The sequence below is a fragment of the Chlorocebus sabaeus genome, chromosome 22 (assembly GCF_047675955.1).
Source record: "Chlorocebus sabaeus isolate Y175 chromosome 22, mChlSab1.0.hap1, whole genome shotgun sequence".
Lineage (NCBI taxonomy): Eukaryota > Metazoa > Chordata > Mammalia > Primates > Cercopithecidae > Chlorocebus > Chlorocebus sabaeus.
This window is the reverse complement of record NC_132925.1, coordinates 83,448,311-83,472,976: the sequence shown is the minus strand read 5'-3', so window position 1 is coordinate 83,472,976 and position 24,666 is coordinate 83,448,311. Positions and strand designations below refer to the sequence as shown.

Below are 24,666 nucleotides of genomic sequence, written 5' to 3'. Positions count from 1 at the left end.
AACTGCGCATACGAGGGATCTAGGTTGCATGCTCCTTAAGAGAATCTAGGTAATGCCTGATGATCTGGGGTGGAACAGCTTCATCTTGAAACCATCCCCTGCCCAGCCCTGTTTGTGGAAAAATTATCCTCTACTAAACAAGTCCCCAATGCCAAACAGGTTGGGGACTGCTGGGTTACAGGACCACCCACCACAGCATACCAAAATCCACACATACTCAAGTCCTGAAGAACCTGAATACACAAACTCCCCTCCATAAACATGGGTTCAAATCCTGGAAAACCTGTATTTTCAATCTGCATTTGGTTGAAAAATAATCTACATATGAGTGGACCCGTATAGTTCAAGCCCATGTTGTTCAAAGGTCAACTATAATTGTGATTTGCCTAAAAACTGTCCTAACAAGTCAAATTCAAATATTGTTTGTGTGGGATTGTGATTGTTCTGTGTGTGTATGTACCTTTATTATATATTATTTAAATAAATGTTGCCAAAAAGGAGAATTGTCTATGTCAGGTTAGATTACTGGCCCACAGCCATGAGAACAGCTATTCTTGATATACCAGGAAGAGAAGTTTTAAAATACATGCTATGCTAAAGTGATGACATGGTGAGAGAAAGAAGAAAAGAGAAAAATCTGGAGTTCTGGAGCAATCTGTTTATTCCCAAGGCAAAAATATTTATCCTTACCTTGCATAACCAAACATTTTTCTAATGGTCACAAAACTAATTGTACCATTTCAAAATCCAGTTGCTATAGTGCAGGAATAAAGTTTACCTTGTGAGCCTCATCTGCCTTAAATACTTCTACATTTAGCTGCCATCAACTTCACCTTTCCCACCTTTAGATTCTGGCCTTTAAATGAGGCCACTAAGAGTTCACAAGGCCCAGGATAACGAGTTTTCCAGAAACACGATCCCAGTTTCCCAAGCAATAGAAGGGCCAGACTACCATGAGACTCACAGCTTAAAGAAAGTAAATAATTCAAAAATAAAAATTTGTAAATAAGCAGATTTTTCTATGACCTCCTCTGCTGGCAAAGCACTAACTCAGGCAGACTGCTTTTCCTCCCCCTCTGACATCATCACCACTAGTACCAGTGAGTGCAGCACGGCCAATGAAAACAGCATTATAAAGAGAGGGGAAGAAGCCAGCCCAGCTGAGATTCTAATAAGGGTTGGGTACCCTTCTTGTTGCTTCAGCTCAGTCCACTACTATTATTGTCATAACACAGAAAGTTTCTTCGTCGCATTTTAACAGAGGTGGAACCTGAGTCTCAGAGCGGTTAAACAACTTGCCAGAGGTCACACAGCTTTTAATAGTTAGGCATGTCTGGGTTCAAAGCTCTTGCCCTTCTGCTATACCACATTGCCCTGGGTAGAGCTTTAGATCAGTGCATCTCAGACCTTCATGTGTCCACAGGTCTCTTGAAGATCTTGTTACAATGCAGATTCTGATTCCAGAGGCCTGGGACACAGCTCTGAGCTAGCAACTCCCAGAAGATGTTGATGCTGGTTGCTGAACTGCACTTTTAATAGCAAGACTTTGAATCAGTAGTTTTCAACAAGGGATGACTCTATCCCACAGGAGACACCTGGCAATGTCTGCAGACATTTCTGATTGACATGACTTGGGGGAGTAATGCTACTAACATCTGAGAGATGGACATCAGGGATGTTGCTAAATGTCCTACATGAGGACAAGCCCCCATCCCCAGCAAAGAACTATCCAGCCCAGAATGTCAACAGTGCTGGCATGGTTGAGAAACCCTTAGAGGGCCTGAGTTCATTTAGACTTCTTTCAAAGCTGCTGTAGATTTGCAAACTTGCACTGGAGTTAAAGGTAGCTCTAGTACTTAAGAAATTCTCCATAAAGCCTGATAGAAACGTTGATGCCATGTAACTGATAGCTAGAGCATGATGAAGTTTAATTTCCTCACAAATATTCTGTCATTGTATTGAAGAAAATCAAATCAGCTGATTATAAACAGGGGTTTCAGAAACTGCCCAGAGTTTCTGTAAGGTCCTTGTTTCTTATCACTGGATGTCACAATAGAAAATGCAAGGGATTAGATTATTTTTAGATACAAATTTTATAATTTCCTGTTCTGGCAGCTCAAACCTTTACCTTGTTAGCAAGGATCACATGAAACCATCTTTTATTATTCAGCATTAGCTCCTGCAACCTACTATCAATATCATGCTGGGATACTGCCATGCCCTGCACCACTCAACTCCCAAACCCGCCAAAAAAAAAAAAAAAAAAAAAAAAAAAAAACCTCATTCATCTGGCTCTTTAATGTCACAGCACCAAAAAATTACTTCAAGTTGAATATTTTTGACTAAATTAACCATGGCATATTGTGGTGTTAAAAATCTTTAAATGCCATATTGTTTAATTACAGCATATGCTTAGGAACACTACTTTTGAATACAATTTGAGGGGTGAATTAAGGTTTGGTTAAAAGTATATAGCTTCTTTGGGAGGAGGAGGATTTGAGAAAGAACAACACATGTGCTAGTGCAGGAGTGTCCAATGTTTTGGCTTCGCTGGGCCACATTGGAAGAATTGTCCTAGGCCACACATAAAACACATTAACACTAATGATAGCTCTTGAGTGTGAAAACACACACATACACACACAAAAAAAAAGTCTCATAATGTTCTAAGAAAGTTTACAAATTTTGGGGGGCCACATTCAAAGCCAGCCTGGGCCACATGTGGCTTATGGATTGGACAAGCTTGTGCTAGTATATCAGGGCCCCAGGCCATACATGCCCCCATCTTTCCCACTTATCTGTCAATGAACATTGCCTCATCCCTAGGAACCAAGCCCAAAGGTCCCTCCCATGAGAGTCTCTATCATCTCAGTATCCCCTTCAAGACATAGTTTAGAGTTAAAGGTTCTCCGTAAAACAACTGAATGCAAGAGCGAATGAATGAATGAATGCTCTTGCCGTTGATGGCCCTGCTTTCCGAGTTTTCCCTCCTATCTAAATATTTCCTTCTCAGTTTTTTTTCCCTGCTCCTCTTTCTCCTTATTTGTCTTAAACAGAGATATGCCCTAATTCTATCATCAGAACCTCCTCGCTTGCAGGGAGAGGGGGATGGGAGGGGGTATCTAAACTCTATCTCTTATGAATGCTTCACAAACCCACATCTCTAGCCTAGTCTTCTGCCTTGAAATGCAAAGCCATATTTTCAAATGCCAAACTCTCCTTCTCCCAAAATCCTGCTTCCCTCGTGACTGTCACAGGCATTAGTATTGACCATGTCCCTAAAGCTGAAAACTCCAGCCTCTCCGATACCTCCACCCTCCTCATTCTTTAGGTTCTTAGATGTGATTCCTATTTCAAAGCATCTTCTTATATTCCTTTCCCTGTCTGTTCCCACTGTCATCACCTTAATTCTACCTCATGAACAGTCTCCTAGGCTTTCAAAACTAACTCCTAAACGGTGGGTTCAGGATTTCCATTCATCCATATATTTTCATACTTCCTAGACACTTGAAGCCTGATTAAAAAAACAAACCAAATTACAAAAACATTAGTATACACATCTAATTTTCTTTAGGGTAACTGGCATGGAAACTGGTTACAGAGAGAATAAGCGTTGGGATTGCCCCTTAGGAAGCCCTTGTTACTCAGAAGGCTGCACCAGCCCCACCCCGACTCTCCCCACACACAAAGGAGGCGGAGTAGCCCAAGGATGGGGAGCACAGGCCTGGTGGCCCCCTGACTGTGACTTCCTGTAAGGCTCTAGGCAGAGTAATCCCCTTCCTGTGACTCTGTTTCTTCATTTGTAACAAGGGGGGATTAATAGGCTCAGCTTTATCAGGGTTGTTGTGAGGATTAAAGGAGTTACTACATATCAAGAGGTTAGAACAGTGCCTGGCCCACCGCGGGTGACTAATAAATGTTAGTTATGATAATGACAATAACAACTATCTACTTAGTAAAGACAGCAATATCCCAGAACAGAGCTCAGACTGGTGGGAGCACCAGTATTCAATAAAAAGACCCAGCAACATCATTAACTTTGTGTTCCAATCCCCTGAGAGGGACATCACATTGTTTCTTTCAGGAATGCATAACCTTTGTCCAATCATGCGAAGATATGGGAAGAGTCTGAAGTGAGGGAAATTCAGCAAAATAATGGATCAATACTCTTCAAGGGTGCCAAGATCATGATAGATAAGGAATAACTAAATAATTGTTGCAAACTGCAGGACACTAGGGAGAAATAACAACTAAATGCAACATAGGATCCTGGAATGGCAATAAAAGAACATTGGTAGAAAAACTGGTAAATTTTAAATGAGGACTTTAGTTTGGTTAATGGTATCTTACTGTTGTAGCCCATATTTGTGTTGCTATAAAGAAATACCTGAGGCTGGATAGTTTATAAAGAAAAGAGGATTATTTGGCTCACTGTTCTGCAGGCTGTACAAGAAGCCTGACACGGGCATCTGCTCAGCTTCTAATGAGGGCCTCATATTGTTTCCACTCCTGGTGGAAGAGGAAGGGGAGCCAGCCTGCAGATCACATGGTGAGAAGGGAGGTGAGAGAAAGGAGGAGGTGCCAGTTTCTTTTAAAGAAAGCAGCTCCCATGGTAACTAATATAGTGAGAACTCACTCCTTATAGCATCAAGTCATTCATGAAGAATCAGCCCTTGTGACTCAAACACTTCCCACTAGGCCCCACCTCCAGCACTGGGGGTCACATTTCAACATGAAATTTGGTTACATATCCAAATTATAGCATGTGGCATACCAGGCAGAAATGTTAATTTCCTGGTTCTAATACTGGTACTCAAGTTATATAAGAGATGAACACTGGGGAAGCCTAGGGGAGGGACATACAGAAACCCTCTGCATGATTTTTGCAAATTTTATGTAAGTCTATAAGTAGTTCAAAATAAAATCTGATCCTTCACAGAAGAACACTAATGCAGCTTCACTCCAAAATCATTCCCTAACAGTTTTGGGCTTTTATCATGTACTAAGAACATTACTAGGGTTCATGGAAGCATCAGTGAACTGGACATGGTTCTTCCTTTTGATATTTCACAGTCTAGTGGGAAAGGCAGTCAAGTAAATGAATATTTAGTAACTGTTATGAGCAATATATGCACAGGTAGGGACCTTAATCCAGTCCAGGGCAGGAAGCAGTGAAAGTGAGGACATCCAGAGAAGGTAAAACACCTGAGTTGAATGTTGTAGGACAAGTAAGGGTTAGTCAAGTGAGGATGGAGGAGGAAGGGAGCCCCAGCAATGGGGGAGTTGCACAAACACAGGCACAGAACCCAGAGGCTGGCTGTTCAGCAAAGCCAGAGTTTCAGCTGACTGGGAGAGACAAGAGAGAAAGGAAGAGTAGGTGATGAGGTGGAAAAAGGCAGGCAGGGGCCTTGTGAGTCAGGCTCAGGAGTTTGTACTTTGTCCTTAGGGCCATGCAGGGTTTTGAAAGGACAGACACGCATTTTTCTAAGATGATCCTGACAGCAGCGTGAAGAATGAACTACAAGAGGTACAAAGCTGGGAGACCAGTTAAGAGGACCAAGCCAAAGGTAAGAGCAATGGAAATGAAAGAACATAGACAGACTCAAAAGTGTGTAGAGAGATTATTAGGTCTTAGTGATATACTGGATACAGAGAGTATGGTAAGCTGAGTAACGGATCCCCCCAAAGATGTCCATCTCCTGATTTCCAAGTCCTGTGTATATGTTATGTTACATGGCAGAAGGACTTTGCAGATGTGATTAAGGATTTTAAAATGAGAAGATTATATTGCATTAACTAGGTGGTCCCAATGTAATCATAAGGGTTTTGATAAGAGGGAGGCAAGAGGGTCAAAGTCAGGGGCCAGGAAATATGACCAAAGAAGCAAGGGTCATAAAGAAATTTGAAAATGTTTCAGTGTTGGCTGGAAAATGGAGGAGGGGGCCACAAGCCAAGGAGTGCAGCTGGCCTTTAGAAGCTGGGAAAAGCAAGGGAATGAATTCCCCCTGACAGCTTCCAGAAGGAATGCAGGCCTGACAATACCTTGATCTTAGCCCAGTGAAACTGATTTCACACTTCTGATCCCCAGGACTGTACAAGAATCATGTATTTGTATTGCCTAAAACCACTAACTTTGTGGTAATTTGTTACCACAGCAATAAAAAACTAATACAGGGAGCAATGGAGAAAGAGAAATTGATGATGGTTCCCAGTGTCCAGCTTGGGTTGGGAGGTACATGGTGGTGACAGCAAGACAAGGACACAGAGGGAGAACAGTTGGGAAGAAGACAAGTTCCATTCTGGACAAGCTAATCTTAATATGTTTCTGCAACCTACAAGAAGTCCACTAGATGGTTACATGTATGGTGCTGGTGCTCGAGAGAGAGGTCCAGGCTTGGGATGGAATTTTCCACAAAGTTGCCACTCGCTACTATATACTTAACTAGGTCTATCAGGTTTTCATGTTTTAATGAAAAGGTTAGCTTTAGGAGTATTACTGTTACTATAGTTATGGTTATGATATATGCTATGAGGAGTGATTATTTCTACAGGCGAGACTAAGTAAGGGAAAGAACAATATTTATATTCTAACAGCATGGTAGCTATGTTACCCTGAGGAAGTTACAAATTCTCTGCGCCTCAGTTTCCTTATCTTTAAAAAGAGAATAAATACTGAATGGGATTAAATTTAAAATGAGTGCTTGGCACTTAGTTGAGTGCCCAGCACAAAGTAAGTGCTCAATATAGAGGAGCTAAGTAAGTACTGCTTATACACAACCCATTAAGAATATTTTGATAACTCTTAAGAAGTTCTTATGTCATCCAAAAAGCTGTAACAAATTCTAATTCTTTCCCCAGTCATTTTCTAAATTTATCAAATACTTAATTTGCTATAGGACATTAAAGGTATAGAGGACATTATCTCTGTTTGCAATTTGTGCACAATTATCACAGGATATATATCAATAACGATAAAGAACAGTTTGCAAGGTGCTGGTGATACTAAAGATGAGTACAACGTGATTCCTGCCCTCAGGGAATGCACAGTCTTGAGAGGAGACAGATTAGATATAGATACAGATATAGATACAGACATACATATCCGTATGTAGATTAACATTTATTAAGCACCTACTAAGTGCTGAGCTTTACGACTATTTAGCATGTATTACTTTTAGGTTTACTTATTCAAGCCCTGTGAATCAGATATTTCCCATACAGTATAATTGCCTCCATAACATTCCGAAGCAATCACAGAATGAAAGTGGGATGAAGATAAGGTTTGTCACATCTCAGAACAAACACCAGTACCCCAATAAGTGACATGTAAAATGTCACCAGGCAAGGTTTGATACTGAGGAGAGAAGTCAATGGTTTGCAAAGGGTGCATGAACTGCTTTACAAGGAGACCAGCTGATCCGGGGGCAACTCGATTATCCCCTCCTCATTTTTCCTCAAGGAAACATACATGATATTTGCTGAGCCAAGCCTGTGCAAAGTGCTTTGCACAGGTCATGTCACTGGAGACCAAAGAGTAAACCCAAGCAGGTGAATGCAAAGATTTTGTAGGAGGCAGAGAAAACTGCTGATTAAAATTCTATTAGACCGGAAGTCTCCTGTAAATTTCACTAGCATTCCCATGTCTCTTGCAAAAGTTCGGAACAGCTACTAGAAATATGACAACAAAGGCAATTAACCTCATAAAACAATGCGGATGAAAAAACAATGGGAGGAAAATGATTAAGGTTAAAATAAGAGAGGGAAACCAATATATTAAGAGAAAGAATAAGATTGTAAATGAGGTCATAATAGAAACCAGATGAGAAGCCCAAATAGAAAAGGAAAGTTTCAAAGAAAACAAACCAGAAATAAGGAAAGGAACTGGGTGGGAAGAAATGACTAGAAGTTATTTTGACTTTCTACAAAACAGTAGATGGTATGCTGGTTCTCATTTCTGAGGTCAAGTCCCCTGTGAGGTCTCAGGCAAGTTACTTAACTGCCCTGATTAGGTAATGGGACAATGTCAGCACCTACATCTCACAGAGTTGTTCTGAGGAGGAACTGAGTACAGCACTGAGCTCCATGCTTGCAGCTAGAAGATCTTCCATCTAACAGTGGTGCTGCTGCTGCTGATTTATGCTATCAACAGCATCCCACCAGGACCTCCCAAGATGAGATTCCATGACCTCTATTCCATGATAAGCCCAACAACCCTCAGATGTTCCAGTGCCACACAGATTCCTCAGGAGGTGGCTGTGATTTCAGGAAATGTGGTCATTTTGGACCATTTTCTGTAAGTCCTCTATGCAATACAGATTTGTATCTGCAGGGCAGCAAAGCAAGGTGCCACCATGCAAAGATAACCACAGCCTAGAAAAAGAAGGAAAGATAATGTTATTCATAAAGGTTTCCTGTCTTCTGGAAAAGCCTGTGTCATCATGTCTCAGAAGTCCCCACGTTCAGCACAAATATCCTCAAATGTCCACTAAATTTCATGACTGCTCTACCTGTAAGAGTTGCTTAAGGGGCATCCTAACAATACCCATCGAGGTTTGCGCCTGGCAGGTTTTTACGGCATCTCAAGCTTTCAGTGTGCAATTGACAAAGATTTAGCCATTGTGCACCATTCTGTCCTTTAAAGTAGCTAAAGCTTGAATCTTTAAAATCATCTAAATCTTGACATGCATCATGAAAGTACTGCAACAGAGACCACTGACAGGAACACCACTGTGTATCATGAAAGTACAGTGGAATACCTACATGAAGAGACATTTCTCAGCCAGGCATGATGGCTCACATCTGTAATCCCAGCACTTGGGGAGGCTGAGGCAGGAAGATCACTTAAACCCAGGAGTTCAAGATCAGCCTGGGTGACATAGTAAGACCCCATCTCTCAAAAAAATAAAAATAAAAAGAGTCATTTCTACTGTCTAAGGCACAATCAGAGTTTGCCTCTTCTTTGCTGTGTGGACTCTGTCAGAATGACAAAGGCCTCCTCCACCCTTTAAAAACAAATCACCTTGCAATGCATTCCTATTTGGAGATATAGATGAAAAAGTAGCATTTTAAACAGGCTCATTTGTCTAAACCAGGATTAACTTCTAGTACACTAAAAAGTGTACATAGGTAGTGAGGGAGCTCGTAATTCCAGATTCAAGTGATTAAATCATAAAAGAAGTTGTTGCTTTTTTTAAGGAACTCTTTGGAAAAATATTTTTAAGCCTGGACAAGAGATACAAAAAGAAAGCGGCACGAATAAACCTAAAAAGAAGTTAAGCTTAGAGTGGCAGCTAATCTCCTTAAATAGGTTTCTGAGTGCAAGATGTGTTAAGTGTTGATAAGCATTTCCTTGGTAAATGGCCACTGGCCCCAGTGTGTGGTACTCCAAGAACAGAACCCCTGCCACGAATCTGCAAGATTCTCTGCAAGAAAAGAACTTTGCTTCATTAATAACTTTTTAAAACATGCACTAACTAATTCACACTGGCAGTTGAAATCTTCCCATCAAAATTCATTCTACAATCAGGCTAAGTTCAAAGATATATGCAGGATAAAGAAAAAACTCAAGTTTAGAGAAAATTTGGGGTGAGTGGGGTAGGTGAACAAAATCATACAGTCTGAACTTAAAGTTTTAGAGTCAGGAAAATAGGATAAAACTAGATAGAGGACTTGGTCAAGTGGGTCAAAAAATAAAAGTTTCAATTGCATAAAAAGCCAAACATGACTTCAGATTTTTAATGTGTTATGCATAAATACTTGCTGCTATTTTAATATTTGCCTTGACTTGAGCTGTTGTGGGACTCTGCCTGAGGCAAGATTTTTAATAGCAATAATAAAAATACTTAATAGTACTTAGAGCAAAGCATGTGTGGTCACAACGTTTTAAAGGGGGGAAGAAAAGGTAATTTTCAACATCTGCAGTACATTTCCACATGATAAAACCACTACACTCCAAAATTATCCTGAAGTTTGGTGGTGCTAGAGGCAGGGGAGGAGGAAGAGGCAGTTCATGTAGAGAAATGTTTATTTAAAAAACAGAAATGGAGACACAAAGGCCATTTAGGGGAAAGCAAGGATGACAACCTTTATTGTAAAATAAAACTGCCAATTAATAGTGAGAGTCCAGTAGTCAAAATGTAGGTTTATGTGTCTTCTCAGATCCATAATTATTACCTTCATAAATACTCCTGATAATCAAATGTCTTTTATTTTCACAAAATCCCAATCTTCCCATGTGGTATATCAGGCAAAACACCATCCCCAATCCCTCCTTTAGATTTCTTTTGCAGGACTTGCCTCATTTCCAGCCCTACAGTTTCTGAGAGAGAAGGAGTGAGGGGGAGGGGGGAGTTGGAGGCAGCTTCTCTCTCAGTCTCTCCCTCCATCTGTCTCTCTGTCTCTGTCTCTATCGGTCTCAATCTCTGTCTCTCTGTGTGTGTATCTCTCTCTCTCTCTCTCTCTCTCACACACACACACACACACACACACACACACACACACGTTTCTTTTTAGGCTCAAGCTCCCATCCCTCCTCCCCCCAGCACATCTGTTTCCTAGTTAAATCTCCTGCAGTCAGACTCTGGGTGAAGAAGTCTCCTGAGCTGGGCTGCCCTTCCTCAATAAAACCAAGTTTCAAGCAGATGGGGCTAGGAGTTACTGCCCTTGCCACAGTCCCAGGCCAGCCAGCAGACGATGGGTCACTCTATACCAGCAGTTCACCACCAGAATTATTTTGCAATGTCTGGAGACTTTGTTGCTGTCAGCACAATCTGGGAAAGGGTGTAAGTGCTAATCCCATCTAGTAAGCAAAGGTCCACTGTTCAACATCCTGCAATGCACAGGACAGCCCCACACAACAATCACCTTGCCCAATCGTCAACCTTGCTGAGATTGAAAATCCCTGGGCTACACCAAGGCAGCAACATCCTAGTAACAGGCAGTCTTCCCCCAACACTAAAAATGCTCAAATGTCTGGCAGCCCAGCTCAAACAGATGTGAGAGAGATCTGACTATCCCAGGGGCAGGAAGAAGGGCAGAGAGTGGTAAGGGAACTGGCTGTTCTCCTGACCAAATTCTGGCTTAGCTGAGTAAGACCACTGTCCATGGGGAAACCTGGCAAGGCCATGGCACACTAACAACTACCACATGTCAATATTTTTTAACACAACCTGCATATATACACAGTTTCTTTTTCAGGTCAGTTCCTTCAAAGCAGCCACATTTTTTAAAGCACTAATTGTGTACGGCTAAAAAGTGTCAATAAACACAGGTATTTAAAAAGAGAAGGAGGAGGAGTAATAGAAGGAAGCCTGTGTTGTTATTAGGTAAGGAAGTCCTAATTCTCTTGGAGTTTGAATGGCAATCTCCACTTCTCTGGTGATTCTTAAAGAAGTCTTCGTTCACAGTCCCTTTGGAATCTGCCGGATTCCTTCCCAACACACACCACTCCTAAAAGAGGTGCAGACTTTCATGATAACTGACAATACCCAATGTGTTAAGAATCTAGAGATCAAAACTACAGATCTAATAACTGTAAAAGAAAAATGGGTGGCCAGGCGCGGTGGCTTACGCCTGTAATCCCAGCACTTTGGAAGGCCAAGGCAGGTGAATCACTTAAGGTAGAGAGTTTGAGACCAGCCTGACCAACATGGAGAAACGCCGTCTCTGCTAAAAATGCAAAATTAGCCAGAACATGGTGTTGCACACCTGTAATCCCAGCTACTCAGGAGGCTGAAGCAGGAGAATCACTTGAACCTGGGAGGCAGAGGTTGCAGTGAGCCGAGAACGTGCCATTGCACTCCAGCCTGGGCAACAAGAGCAAAACTCCATCTCAAAAAAAAAGAAAAAAAGGGCAAAAATGGCAGAAAAAAATACTGTTTCCTGATTTAAAAACAAACCAACCTCAAAAGCCCTATGTGAACAAGCAAACAAACCTCAAAAGCTATATGAGAAAACAGTAAGATTTGATCCTCTAAATAAAAATAATTGCAGACAGGCTTTTACCAAATGTCTTGATTCAAAAAGCTACTTACTTATCCTTAATTCAAAAAGCTACTTACTTATTATCTGAGTCAGGGGTCAGCACATTTAAAGGGCCAGGTATTTTAGGCTTTGTGGACCAAGAGGCAAAATAAAGGGTATTACATACGTACTTATGTAATCCTTTCAAATGTAATCATTTAAAAAAAGTAAAAAACATTTTTAGCTCCCAGGCCACTAAAAAAAAAAAAAAAAAAAAAAAAATGCTGCAGGCTACATTTGGCCGATAATCTATGGTTTGCCAAATCTCAATCTAAAAATGTAGCAAGTCTTTGTAATTTTTACTCATGAAGTCTCACTCACTTTTCTTTTTCCTTTTTCTACAAACTACATATACAGAATTATATTTTTCCTTTAGTGAGAATTTAATTCATTTTTATATGTTATAGCTGCTATAACCATAGCCACTCCTAGGAATCACCCATTAGCAGTTCACATTGCCTTTTTAGCACTCTATCTGAAACACGTAAGAGACCCCTCAACCTACATGCCAAACTGGAAACCCAAATAAAGTAGCCCTTTCACATCCAAGCCAAGGTGGAAGGAAAATGAGATTTTGCTTTAGCAAATTAGAAAACCAATAAAATGCACATGTCTTAGGAGTTACAAATACAATTTCCGTGTCTCACAATTGACACAGAAAGAAACCCAAAATACTCAACAAAAACTAGATAAAAAGTAAAGTTGGTTTTGGGAGACAAAGCATTTCTTTTTGGTAGTGAGATAATCATGAAGTTAAAAAAAAATTGTAAAATAAAGCTAACTTTGATGAAATGGGCAAGGTCTGATTCTAAGTGCCACCACTTTGTCCTTATTCTCTGCTCACAAAAATTCACCTATTGTGAAGAATTTATGGAAGGCCAGGTGCTTTCATTTTCACGAGCCAAAAATGGAATGAGAAGACCTAGCCCTGACGTTGCCTTCTACATGGCACTGTTTAATCTTCCCGCTGCTCTATGACTTCACAGATTTGTAGTCCCCAATTTAACAGGCTCTGATAAGATGTGGCAAGAAAATAAATCAGAGCCTTTTGCATTTCTCCCTTTTTCACATTTACAGAGAAAATAACCTTGAGCAAGAAGTCAGAAGACCAGAATCCTAGTCTGTGGTCTACTCTGGATTACACTGAAATCCCTGGCAGCATCAAGAAGTGCTTAGGAACAAGGTACTTCAATCAACAGGTCCAAATTTGAATGCCAGATCCATCCATCACTATGTGCTCTGAGAACCTCTGCCAGTCACATCACCTCTCTAGGCCTCAACTTCCCCACCTGAGAGGCAGAGAAACCATTGTTCCATTCAGAGTATCAATGGAAGGATTAAATGGCACTCCTCGGGAAGTGACTGGCACAGGCTGCTCTTTGTGAGTGCCCAGTAAATGTTACATGTCATCACTGCTTAATTTCTCTGAGCCTGCATGTCCTCCCAGGGTTGCCAAAAGTATCTGTGGAAATAGTTAAAATGGAATGTGTTTTATTATGGAATGTGTTTATAGGCTTTATATACCAAGCCTCCTCCACATGTAAAGTATTAATGTTTCCACTCAAGACAGGTAGGGCCTTGGTACAGCTGAGCCTGTCTCAATTACCCATTGCTGCAGCTTATGAAACATGCTAACACACTCACAGCACCTGTGCTCGGGGTCCTTTCTCACTGCTGAGGTTTTATTTGCGGGGCATTGTTTTAACAAATGATGATGATGATAAATTATGTCAGTTACCCAAAAAATATGTTTCAGAGTGCCATCACACCTAAGGTAAAGCAGGAGGATGAGGGTGAAGAGGAAGTAATCAGAGCCTCTCCCAGCACAACCTCCAGACATTCTCACTCCTCCCTGGTGCCTCCCCACACCCTCAACCCTGTCACTTTCTTTTCTCAGCAGGTTTCAAAATGCCTTGTGTCTAATGGCTTCCTGGGGCTCCACCAGTCTCTGTTACCATAAAAAGCAGTCGATGATACTCATTGAAATGAAAATAGAGTAATTAGCATGTAGCATTCAAACTCAAAAGAATGTATGAGAATTTAAAGACAAGGCAAATGATGCTAAATAGAAAGGAATTTATTTTCCATGTCATCAGAAATGTGAGGGTAAAAATTATGAAAGCCTACTTTTGGACACACTGTCAGATTACAGAGAGAGCGCTTTTCTGGAAAGATGCTTCATTGACATCCATCCTGTGTGGAGTAATTAGAGAAAATGGAACTCAGTGAAAACAAAGGGAATTTGTCTCAAACTAGCATCAGTCAATGAAAATTCCACATAATCTCAAAAGAGATACCATATTCAAAATCAGACGCTTACTCAGGAAAGAGGCACAAAGGAGACATGTTCAGTTTTCGTAGTTAAATACTAGTAGGAGTAAATGAAAAGGCATGCCTTAGAATGCTCACGACCTTGGGGCATGGTGGTTACAAATTACCAGATATGTGTGAAAAAAATGAATAAAACTGAGCAATAGTCAGAAATGCCTTGTGTACTTGGGCAGAACATCACAATCATTTCTTCACCCATGTTCTCAACCTTGGCTGCACAGCTCCACCAAGATTTCATCAAACTCAATACATTTAAAGTCTTCCCTCAACCTTAGCTTCTCCTGCTGACAACCCTTGCCTGCCCATGGCTGTACCATCTGCCTGTCCACAGGTCTATAGCAGTTGTCTCTTCCTTCCTCCTCAAAGCTCCCAGCACTCAGTTCTTAAGTTGTCAAGGTCCTGCCTATAGGTGGAGATGACCTTTCCCTTCAACTTCCATGGCCACCACCCAGATTCACAGTCTTGGTAATCTGAATAACCACAGTATCCTTCTAATTTCTCTCCATGCTTTTGTTCTCTTCCCATCCAATCCAATGTCAACAGACCATCTTCTCTGGTCGTGTCATTCTCCAGGCCAAATGTCTTCAAAGGCTACCCAGAGCCCACAGAGTAAAGCCAATTCCCTTTATCTGGTCCTCAGAGCCCTCAGTGATCTGATACCAAATCATCTGCTCAGCTTTATTTCCTTCCCCCACTGAAAGGCAGTTTCAGCTGCTCCAAATTCATTGTGCCTCAACCTCACCACATTTCCCCCTCTGTGACTTGACTCAGTCATCTCTTCTCCAATCACACTTCCCCACCAACCCCATGTGCTAAAATTCTTCCTGCCTTGAAGACCGGCTCTACCATGGATGAAGCCAGTTGTCAGCTCTCCTGCCTCTAAGCTGTACAGCATTCGGGTGCCATTCAAGGCCTCTCAGTGTACCACACCAAGAAGCAGTAGCATGCAGTGGGGGACAGGTACAGAGTCTAGAGTCACACTGCCCAGCTTCCAATCTTGATTGCAGCTTTTACAGTGTGTGACTGGAGGCAATTACTTACCTCACTGTGCCTCTGTTTCCCTATCTGTATAATACACATGATGACAACAGTATTTACTTAGCACAGAACAAGACTTGATAATTATGAGCTGTTCCTCTTATTGCTCACCTGAATCTCTGAACAAGACCACAAAATTGCCACCGATACTCCCACAGCATCCTCCATATGGATACTCAGCATATGCCCAATGATGTCCAACGTATAAATGAAAGAAGACTGCCAGTTAAAGCTACCTGCAATGTTTCTCCTCCACTCCAAACACAGAGCAATCATGCAGAAAACATTTTTTAATGGAGCTCATACCAACCATTATGAACTTTTCTGATATTGACAAAATAAATCACAGAGTAATTCTCTAGAAATTTTTAACAAATTTTTCACTCATTACAATATTTATTGAGCAGCTACCGGCAATATCTGAGGTCTGGGAATACTGATGGAGTGTATTGATCAGGTAAGAAACTTACTATATTAAAATAGGGAGCAATTGTTAAGTTCTGTAATATGTATAGGAAACAGCCCTTGTAAAAGATCGTGTATATAAAATGTTATGTTTATATGTCTGGGAATAGTTTCTGCAATTAGCTTTGTTGGTAGAAATAGAATGTATTGAATCTGTAGAGTCAGAATTAGAAATGCCTGCATCAGCAAAATCATGGCTTAGGTCAGCAGAACTAGAGACAAGCATGTATTAAGGAAGCCATATGGTTTTCAGAAAGGGACTGGAATGGCATTTAGAAGTTCGGGCAGAGACTATACAGGACGAGTTTGAGCCATCAGTAAAGGTCTGAAAGCTTAAGAAATTCCAGGTAATACCTTTTGCCTTGGTGGATCTCCCACTGTCCTGGGGTCAACCTGGATAAGTAAACCAGGAGATCAAGAATTCATGTTACCTCTTTCTCCTGTCTGCCTACCCCCAGCACAGAGGGAGGCCCAGGTCTCCTGAGGGTTTTGCTTGTCCTGAGTTATTAGCAACTGTGGCCTGTAAAGACTTGGGTGCTTTTCTGGCCCTGCTACCAAAAAAGGGCAAGTTGCCCAAAAGGATTAACACAGGAGATCAATAGGATTAGCAGCAGAACAAATATCCCTTCCCATCAAGATCTTAAGCCAGATAAGTCCAAAGACCCCTAACTCTCTTCTAAGGACCAGTCAAGAAAATAGTAAGCAGGGTAAGTATAAGAGGATCTTGGTCTATTAATCCATTTCTTTTTCTTTAATGAGATCAGTAGTGTTTCAGATACTTGATTACTAAAACTTCTAGATGGAACAATATGTTCTTTGCAGAAAAAGCTAGAGAACAGGGTAAACTATGAGCATGTCAAACAATGTCTTATCAAATCAACCTGTATCCAAATACATCAGACAATGCTAGTGAGTAATGCTGAGCTTCGGCCAACCCTTTGGCTCACATTGGCACATCAGTTGGAGTTCCTGGGCAATGGATTTGGTCTTCCAAGTAAGTTAAGATCATAACCTTTTGGTTGTTGTTTCCTGCCAGACAAAGAAGTGGTTTCACACTCAGCCTTTTCCAGACCACCAAAAGACAATAAGACACTAAAGCAACCCACCCCATATGCAACTCCTGCCAACTCCAAATCTCCTAAAACAATAAGCTGAACAAGGCCAGGAGATGGGGTTTATGTGAGGTCCACCACCTCTGCCTGAGAATGAATCATAAAACCACTAGCACTCCATTCCCCAGCCTCACACTGCCTAGCCCCGACCTACTCGATATAATGAAAATGAAATCAGGAACACACTGAACCTAAAACCTCAAGTACATTTTAAATCTTGTTTTAGATCCATCTATATTAACAGAGGTCAGGTAACTTGTTTATTCAAACTAACTTATTCTTACTGGTATAATGACAAAAGTGGTCAGACACATTTTTCTACTAAAAAAAAAAAAAAAAACCTGACAAAGAAGTACATTCTAAAACTCAGTAAAGAATATAGGAAATAGCTCACAATAAACTTTGCCTTATAAAATAACTAATGAAGGAAATAACCCACTTATTTTGCAATGGGAAACAACGATTTGTATATTATTACATACTTGGTAGGTCATTAATTAGAAGCTCTTTTTATTTTCTAGCATAGCATTTTTCAAAAATGTCTTACAAAGAACACCAGTGCAACAAGAGAAAAGCAAGTCATGTAAGTTTGAGAAGCTCTGCCTTCTCTGGTCCCCTTCTTAGAAATGACTAATGCATATTTGCATGTTAAAGATTGAGACTGTAACTCTGTGGAATCCCTTGTTTCCCCAAGTTCACTTGGCACTGCAACCCTTTTTCTCTCATAACACATATCAACAGCCCACAAATGGCTGTTCTGCCAAGCGCAATTTGGGAAAAATTTCTTCTAGAAATGGGATATGGACCAGGCGTGGTGGCTCACACCTGTAATCCCAGCACTTTAGGAGGCTGAGGCAGGCGGATCGCTTGAGCTCAGGAGACTGGCCTGGGCAACGTGGTGAAAACCCTTCTCTACCAAAAATACAAAAAAAAAAAAAAAAAAAAGTAGCCAGGCATGGTGGCACATGCCTGTAGTCCCAGCTATTCAGGAGGCTGAGGTGGGAGGATCACTTGAACCTGGGAGGTAGAGGTTGCAGTAAGCCAAGACTGCACCACTGTACTCCAACCTGGGTGACAGACTGAGACCCCATCTCAAAAAAAAAAAAAAAAAAAAAAAAAAAAGAAAGAAAGAAAGAAAAAGAAAAAAGAAAAGAGACATCGTAAAATGGTTTAAGAGCTGAGACTCCAGAGTCAGCCTGATTCAAATACCAGCTTCACCATTTGTTAGCAGTATGACATTGGGTTTGTCCCTCAGTTCCCCCAGGTAAGATGGGCAAAGTAATAGCACCTACCTCCTAGGCCATGGGCCTTTCCATCCGAGTGGAACAGTCTTCTAAGATCCTCACATGGATGGTTCCTTTTGGTTATTCAAGTCTCAGTTCATACTGTCACCCCCTCCAAGAGGCCTTCCCTGACAACCCAATATAAAATTAGCCTCACCAGATCACCAGTGCTTCACTCTCTTCTTCATGACATGCCTCTATTTAACCACAAAATTGTCATCTATTTTCCCCCAATAGAATGTAAGCACCATGAAGGTACATTTTAATAATGATCATTGCTATATCCCAAAACAGATCTTCAATAAGTATTCATCCAACGAAGGAATGAATGGAAGGATTAATGAATGAATGAATGGATGGATGAATGCATAAATGAATGAATGAATGAGATGACTCAGTGTGAATCCATGTAAAGCATTCTTTGTGATGCCTGACACACAAGCTGACACACACAGATGCTATTTTGAAAACTTCTGGGGAACCGTGAGTGGTTAATACACACATAATCATAATTCTCCCAATAAGTAACATTCTGACTCCACAGTGTATCTTCTTGCTGTAGTAGAGGTAAACATTTCACAACATTCATTCAGAGGTGTGCTAGTAAACAGGCTTTCAGGAATGGGCAAGGGAATGGGGAAGGTAGACCCTAAGAGTAGCATCTTCTAATTTCCATGGTGTAAATACACCAAATATGACCAATTTCAGGCTATGTGTGGTTTAACATCAGGATCATGAGATTCTTGAGAATTTAACAAATTGCTCTCACAGGACTGTAGAACCTTTCTCATGGGAATGGTCCTTTCAGGCCTTGGAGTCTTGTTTGTTGAGTTCAAGTTTAACATGAGTTTTTTTATGTACAGATATATTTTCCAAATTCTCCCCCTCTTGCTGAGCTAAAATAAGGGATACCTACTCGTTTTGGTCTGATGCTCAGGGAAACTAGTTGAATGTACTGCGCTGCACTTTCTGTACCCTCTTCTGTGTGCTTTCAAACTGGTGTTTAAGGATCTAAATATGATCTATATCCACACCAGACCATTGTGAGAACCAGCCAATCTCAGAAAACCCAAGATGAATTGTGTTTAGATTCATTTAAATGGAGGCAGCCACATAAGGCACCATCTAGTAAGCACTATCAATGAGCAGAATCTAATTGCAGAAGAAGAATGACCACCCTGACCACAAGATCCCAAGAAGGAGTGAGAAATGGTGCTGCAGATGGAGATTTCTCTGGCATCACAGCCTTGCTGCCCCTTGGCATCAAAATAAAACAGTAGCTTTTTCCAACTCTAGTCATCCTCTATCAACTGCAGTTTTGAGATAATACAAGAAAAATTCCAAAATCCACAGTTAATCTACATGCAAGTAACAACATGCCAGTAATTGTTGCTCCTCTTCTGTAAACTACATGAGAGGTCTATGAAGTAAGACATGGAGAAAATTACTTTCTGCTGTACTGTATTTGTTATCTATGGCTGTGTAACAAATTACCTCAAAATTGAGCAGCTTAAAACAGAACACATTTATTATCTCACAGTTTCTGTGGGTCAGGAATTCAGGCACAGATTAAGTGGGTCCTCTGCTTCACAGTCTCTCACAGCCTGCAATCAAGATGTCAGCCCAGGACCTGTCATCTTATCTGAAGGCTTGACTGGGAAAGGATCCACTTCCAAGCTCACTAAATGGTTGTTACCAGGTTTCCATTCTTTGTGGCTGTTGAAATGAGTGCCTCTGTTCCTTACTGGGTGTTGGCTGGAGGCTACCCTCAGTTCCTTACCACATGGGCCTCTCCACATGGCAGCTTGCTTCATCAAAGCATGCAAGTATGAAGGCAATGGAGTCTGCTACCAAGATGGAAGTAACAGTCTTATGTAATCTAATCATGGAAGTAACATTGACATTCTATTACTTTTGCCATATTCTATCATTTCAGAGCAAGCTATAAGGATCAACCAATACTCAAAGAAAGAGGATTATATAATAGTGTGAATTCCAAGCAGCAGGGATTATTGGAGACCATCTTGGAAGTCTTCTCACCACATTCACCCTCTTGGAAGATAGATGGGAAGATACTGTGGTTGTTCCCACCCACATGGGAACACCCATCCCAAAATGGGTTGCTCCCATTTTGGCCTAACCAAAACATCTCTTTTTTTTTTTTTTTTTTTTTTTTGAGACGGAGTCTCGCTCTGTCGCCCAGGCTGGAGTGCAGTGGCGCGATCTCAGCTCACTGCAAGCTCCGCCTCCCGGGTTCATGCCATTCTCCTGCCTCAGCCTCCTGAGTAGCTGGGACTACAGGCGCCCGCCACCGTGCCCGGCTAATTTTTTGTTGTTGTTGTTGTATTTTTTTTAGTAGAGACTAGGTTTCACCGTGGTCTCGATCTCCTGACCTTGTGATCCACCCGCCTCGGCCTCCCAAAGTGCTGGGATTACAGGCGTGAGCCACCGCGCCCGGCCCAAAACATCTCTTTAAGATTTTCAATATGAAACCAAGCCATGTGGTTTCCCAAGCATGTTGGTAAAGTATCATTAAAACAAAACAAGGAAGAATAAGAGTAGAGGACATTAAATTTGCAGACACAAAAGTCTTTTCCTAAGTTCTAGGCAAACATAACCTACATCAGAGCAAATTCCTGGGAGCATCTGCATTTTTGCAAATCCCAACATGGAAGCCATGTCTTCTGACCAACCAAACAAGTGACTCACAAGAAGCACCACCATCTGAACAGGTATACTGTCAAGAAATCTAGTTTGGTCTAGAAGCAAGTATCTTCTAGAATTTTTATTTATTGCTGTAGAATAGTTTGAAAACATTTTTAATGACATTTTATTGCTTGTTATTTTCTGTGAGATCCTTATCTCCCTACAGCAGTTTTGCCTGCATGATACTTTTAAGGTCCATATCCACCAGAGTGGCAAGGAACTGCTATAAAAATTTCAAACCTTGGCAGTCATCCACATTTTTTCTAAGCTCTACCTAACCACATATTCTCAGATACATGAGCATCCCAACATTGAATGGTGGTAAAAGGCCAGAGAGACTGCCTCTGAAGGACTTCCAATGATTTAACCCACTAAGGGCAAAACACATACTCAGAAAACCTGTAATACTCTGTCCTAGATGAATGTAAATGCAGACAAAAATTATCTTAATCCTAAACACTCAAAATTAATCTGTGAATTTTACCATTCTTTCCTAAATGCTTTACTTTCTGCAAATCTCATCCCCAATTCAGTAATAAAAATATTTAGGGTCATTGTGTTGCTAATCATATTTATTATTTCCTTTAGAGAGGTGATATTTGATAAACAACTAAACTAAATAGTACCATATCTAAAAGACTCTGAAACCGCCACCTGTGGGAAAGCAATTGTAAATCACTTTAGAGTTGATATGTCCTGCATATGTTTGAATCGTGGATATGTGTTGAATAATAATGGAATGCATGTGCAGTGAGCAAAGACTAATACAAAATTCCAGTTTAATGGTCTTAAGCTGGCAGGAAGGTCATAAAGCAGATGACAAAGGGAATTTTGTAGATATCTTCCAACCTGTGAAAATAACTTGATAACATATTTTCACTTACAAATTAAGGCTGTGGGGAAATACAGAGAATGCTCTTACCTCTCTAAGATGTATGTTTTCCTTCTCTTTCTGGTCTAAAATCACTTCCAAGTGGCTGACCTGAGACTCAGCCTCTGCCATCCGTCGCGTTCGCTCATTGTCATCCTCTAGGCTTTTGGACGGCAAGCCTTTACTTTGTAACATCTCAAGAAGTTTTTTAATCGACTCATCTCGGGCATTGAGGGTTTGTTTCTGCGTTTCAATTCTCAGCTCCATTTCCTCTAATGTCTTCCTCAAAAGGAACAGCTCCTTGGCCTGCCTGTCATGCTCGGCCTGGAGCCGCCTGAAGTTCTCCTCGGTCAGCTCGATGGTGAAGTGCTCCGCTCCTCGGTTGCCACTCTCTTGCTGGAGGAGGTGGTTGAGGTCTCTCTGGGTTCGCAGCTCATCTTGAAGGGCTTGGATTGTCAACTGTAGGTGCTGCAGTGAGAAAGATGGAGCAGGAGAGGAGACAGAAGGAAAAAAAGTCAATGAAAATGGCAAGTGCTGTTTGCTGCCACCACACTATGAAGATGGAATGTTAATCATGAGGTCCGGAGGGCCAGCCATGAATTCCTCCACGGTGACTTCAGAAGCATGGGACAGCACATGGAGAGGGGGAGATTAATTCAAGGATGCTTTCTGAATGTCTTGGGAGAAGAGAAATGCACACATACACAGAAACAATAGATTAGTGTCAATCACAAGGGAAATTATACATCTACAGAGTTTTAATTTAGGAAGTGGAAAAGGTTAGAGGGAAACTTTCACAAACACACCTTCTTTATGCCCAGAACGCTCCAGACTCAGTATTCCTTGTTTCCTAAGGTATTCTTTATTGTACTATCCATTATTTCCCACGATCAATATGTGTTGATTTAAAAATGAAAATAATAGCATCCACTACAAGTAGACACAAACGAAGACTTTATTTTTTACAAATAAAGCTGTGAACAGGTTTAGTAAACAGGATTACTGCATCTGAAAGCAAAAGGGAATAAATGCAGGCACAGACAAACACACTCAAACACACAAGGAGGTGAGGCTGTACAAAGCAGAACAAACAAGCTGCAAAGAGTGGACAAACCTTGGTTCTTCTGGCATCCAGTAACTGAACAGCATGGGAAATGAAAAAAAAAACGAAGCAAAAAATCAACACAAAGAAAAGTCTAGTGCAAGCAAAGGATATTTTACAGAAAGAACTTAATCAACATAAAGTACCTTCACAGAAGAAAGAAGAAAAAAAAAGAAAAAAATTCTAATTACAGCAAAGACCTATAAGCTACACAGAGTTTATAGCATTGACATTTGATAGACATGGAAAAAAAAAAAAAAAAAAAAAAAAAGGAAAGACCAAACCTGAGGTTTATCCCACCTTTTGTTTTCCTAAATCTCACTGACCCAGGAACTGAAAGTCTTGAAAGTATTACCAGAGAGGGAAGCACCTGTTATTTTGGGTCACCATTTTAAGCAAAGTCAGGGTGAAAGCACCAGAGAAACAAAATAGTTATCAGATGTGAGAAAAGATACCCATGCTTGAAGATAGTTGGTGAATTCAGCAATACCTTTCCCCATAGGACAAACACCCAGGCTGGTCAGAGAAGGTAGCCACAAGCCTGAAGGCATTTCTATCCTTATGGACAAGCCAAGATGCTTCCAAGACAGCAGCTATTCATTTGCCAAACACATGATCCTGCTTGTGAAACGAATACAATTCTAAGCACAGGAATCAAGAGGGATGTAAGACATAGCTCCCGCCCACAGGGAACCACAGTATTGTAAGGCATGGGTAATACTATATCTAACTTATATGAATATTGGAGCAGTCAACATTTTGAAATCTGTCTGAATTCCTACAGCTGACACTCAGTGGTATTGAGATCTTTCTGAGTGTGGCCTACACCCAGAAACTAGCACTGGATGATGCAGCATCTTGATTATATTGTTTCTGGGTATCCAATTCATATCCCCATTTATGAATGTCCATTGAGAAATTGTTAGAGCCTTCTCATCTGTATACCACCGTGCCTCACAGGGTACTGAATGCAGTGAAAGAAACTGACATGTATTTAATGGTGGAGATTATTCATTTTTAATACAATGCTCCCCTATAAAGTGTAACATACAAAGTTGTGCAACCATCAACACAATACATTTTTTAACATTACCTCAGAAAGATACCTCATGCCCTTTAGAAGTCATTCCCCATCTCCTTCCCTTTCCCCAGGCCCTGGTAATCACTGATTTACTTTCTGTCTTTATGCCTGTTATGGACCTTTCATACCAATGGTATCATGCAATCGGTGGTTTCTTTCACTTAGCAGGTTTCCAAGGTTTATCCATGTGGTAGTGTGTATCTGTACTTCATTCCTTTTTATGCCTGAATAATATTCCATTGAATGAATATACCACATTTTATGTATCCATTCGTCAGTTGACTCAGACACAAATATTCATAGCAGCAACATTCATATTAGTCAAAAAGTGTTAACAACCCATTTGTCAATCAACTGGTGAATGGATGAAATCTAGTATATCAATTTAATGGAATATTATTCAGTCCTAAAAAGGAATGAAGTGCTGACATACAGGATGACATGGATAAATCTGAAAACATTATGCCATGTGAAAGAAACCAGTCAGGAAACAATATGTGCTGGAGAGGATGTGGAGAAATAGGAACACTTTTATACTGTTGGTGGGACTATAAACTAGTTTGACCATTGTGGAAGGCAGTGTGGCGATTCCTCAAGGATCTAGAACTAGAAATACCATTTGACCCAGCCATCCCATTACTGGGCATATACCCAAA

The 24,666-nt window shown here is 40.9% G+C and overlaps 1 protein-coding gene across 15 annotated transcripts in view; it reads right to left on the bottom strand.

Moving 5' to 3' along the window:
* ERC2 (ELKS/RAB6-interacting/CAST family member 2) overlaps positions 1-24,666 on the bottom strand; it is a 970,222-nt gene that overhangs the window by 775,362 nt on the left and 170,194 nt on the right. For all 15 annotated transcript variants that reach the window (XR_012090621.1, XR_012090622.1, XR_012090620.1 and 12 more), the window contains exon 3: positions 21,879-22,295. Coding sequence is in view for 11 of the 15 variants with exons in the window: in XM_073010025.1 (XP_072866126.1) it covers positions 21,879-22,295 (417 nt within the window). In the remaining 4 variants the exon portion in view is untranslated. The remainder of the gene's footprint in view (positions 1-21,878; positions 22,296-24,666) is intronic.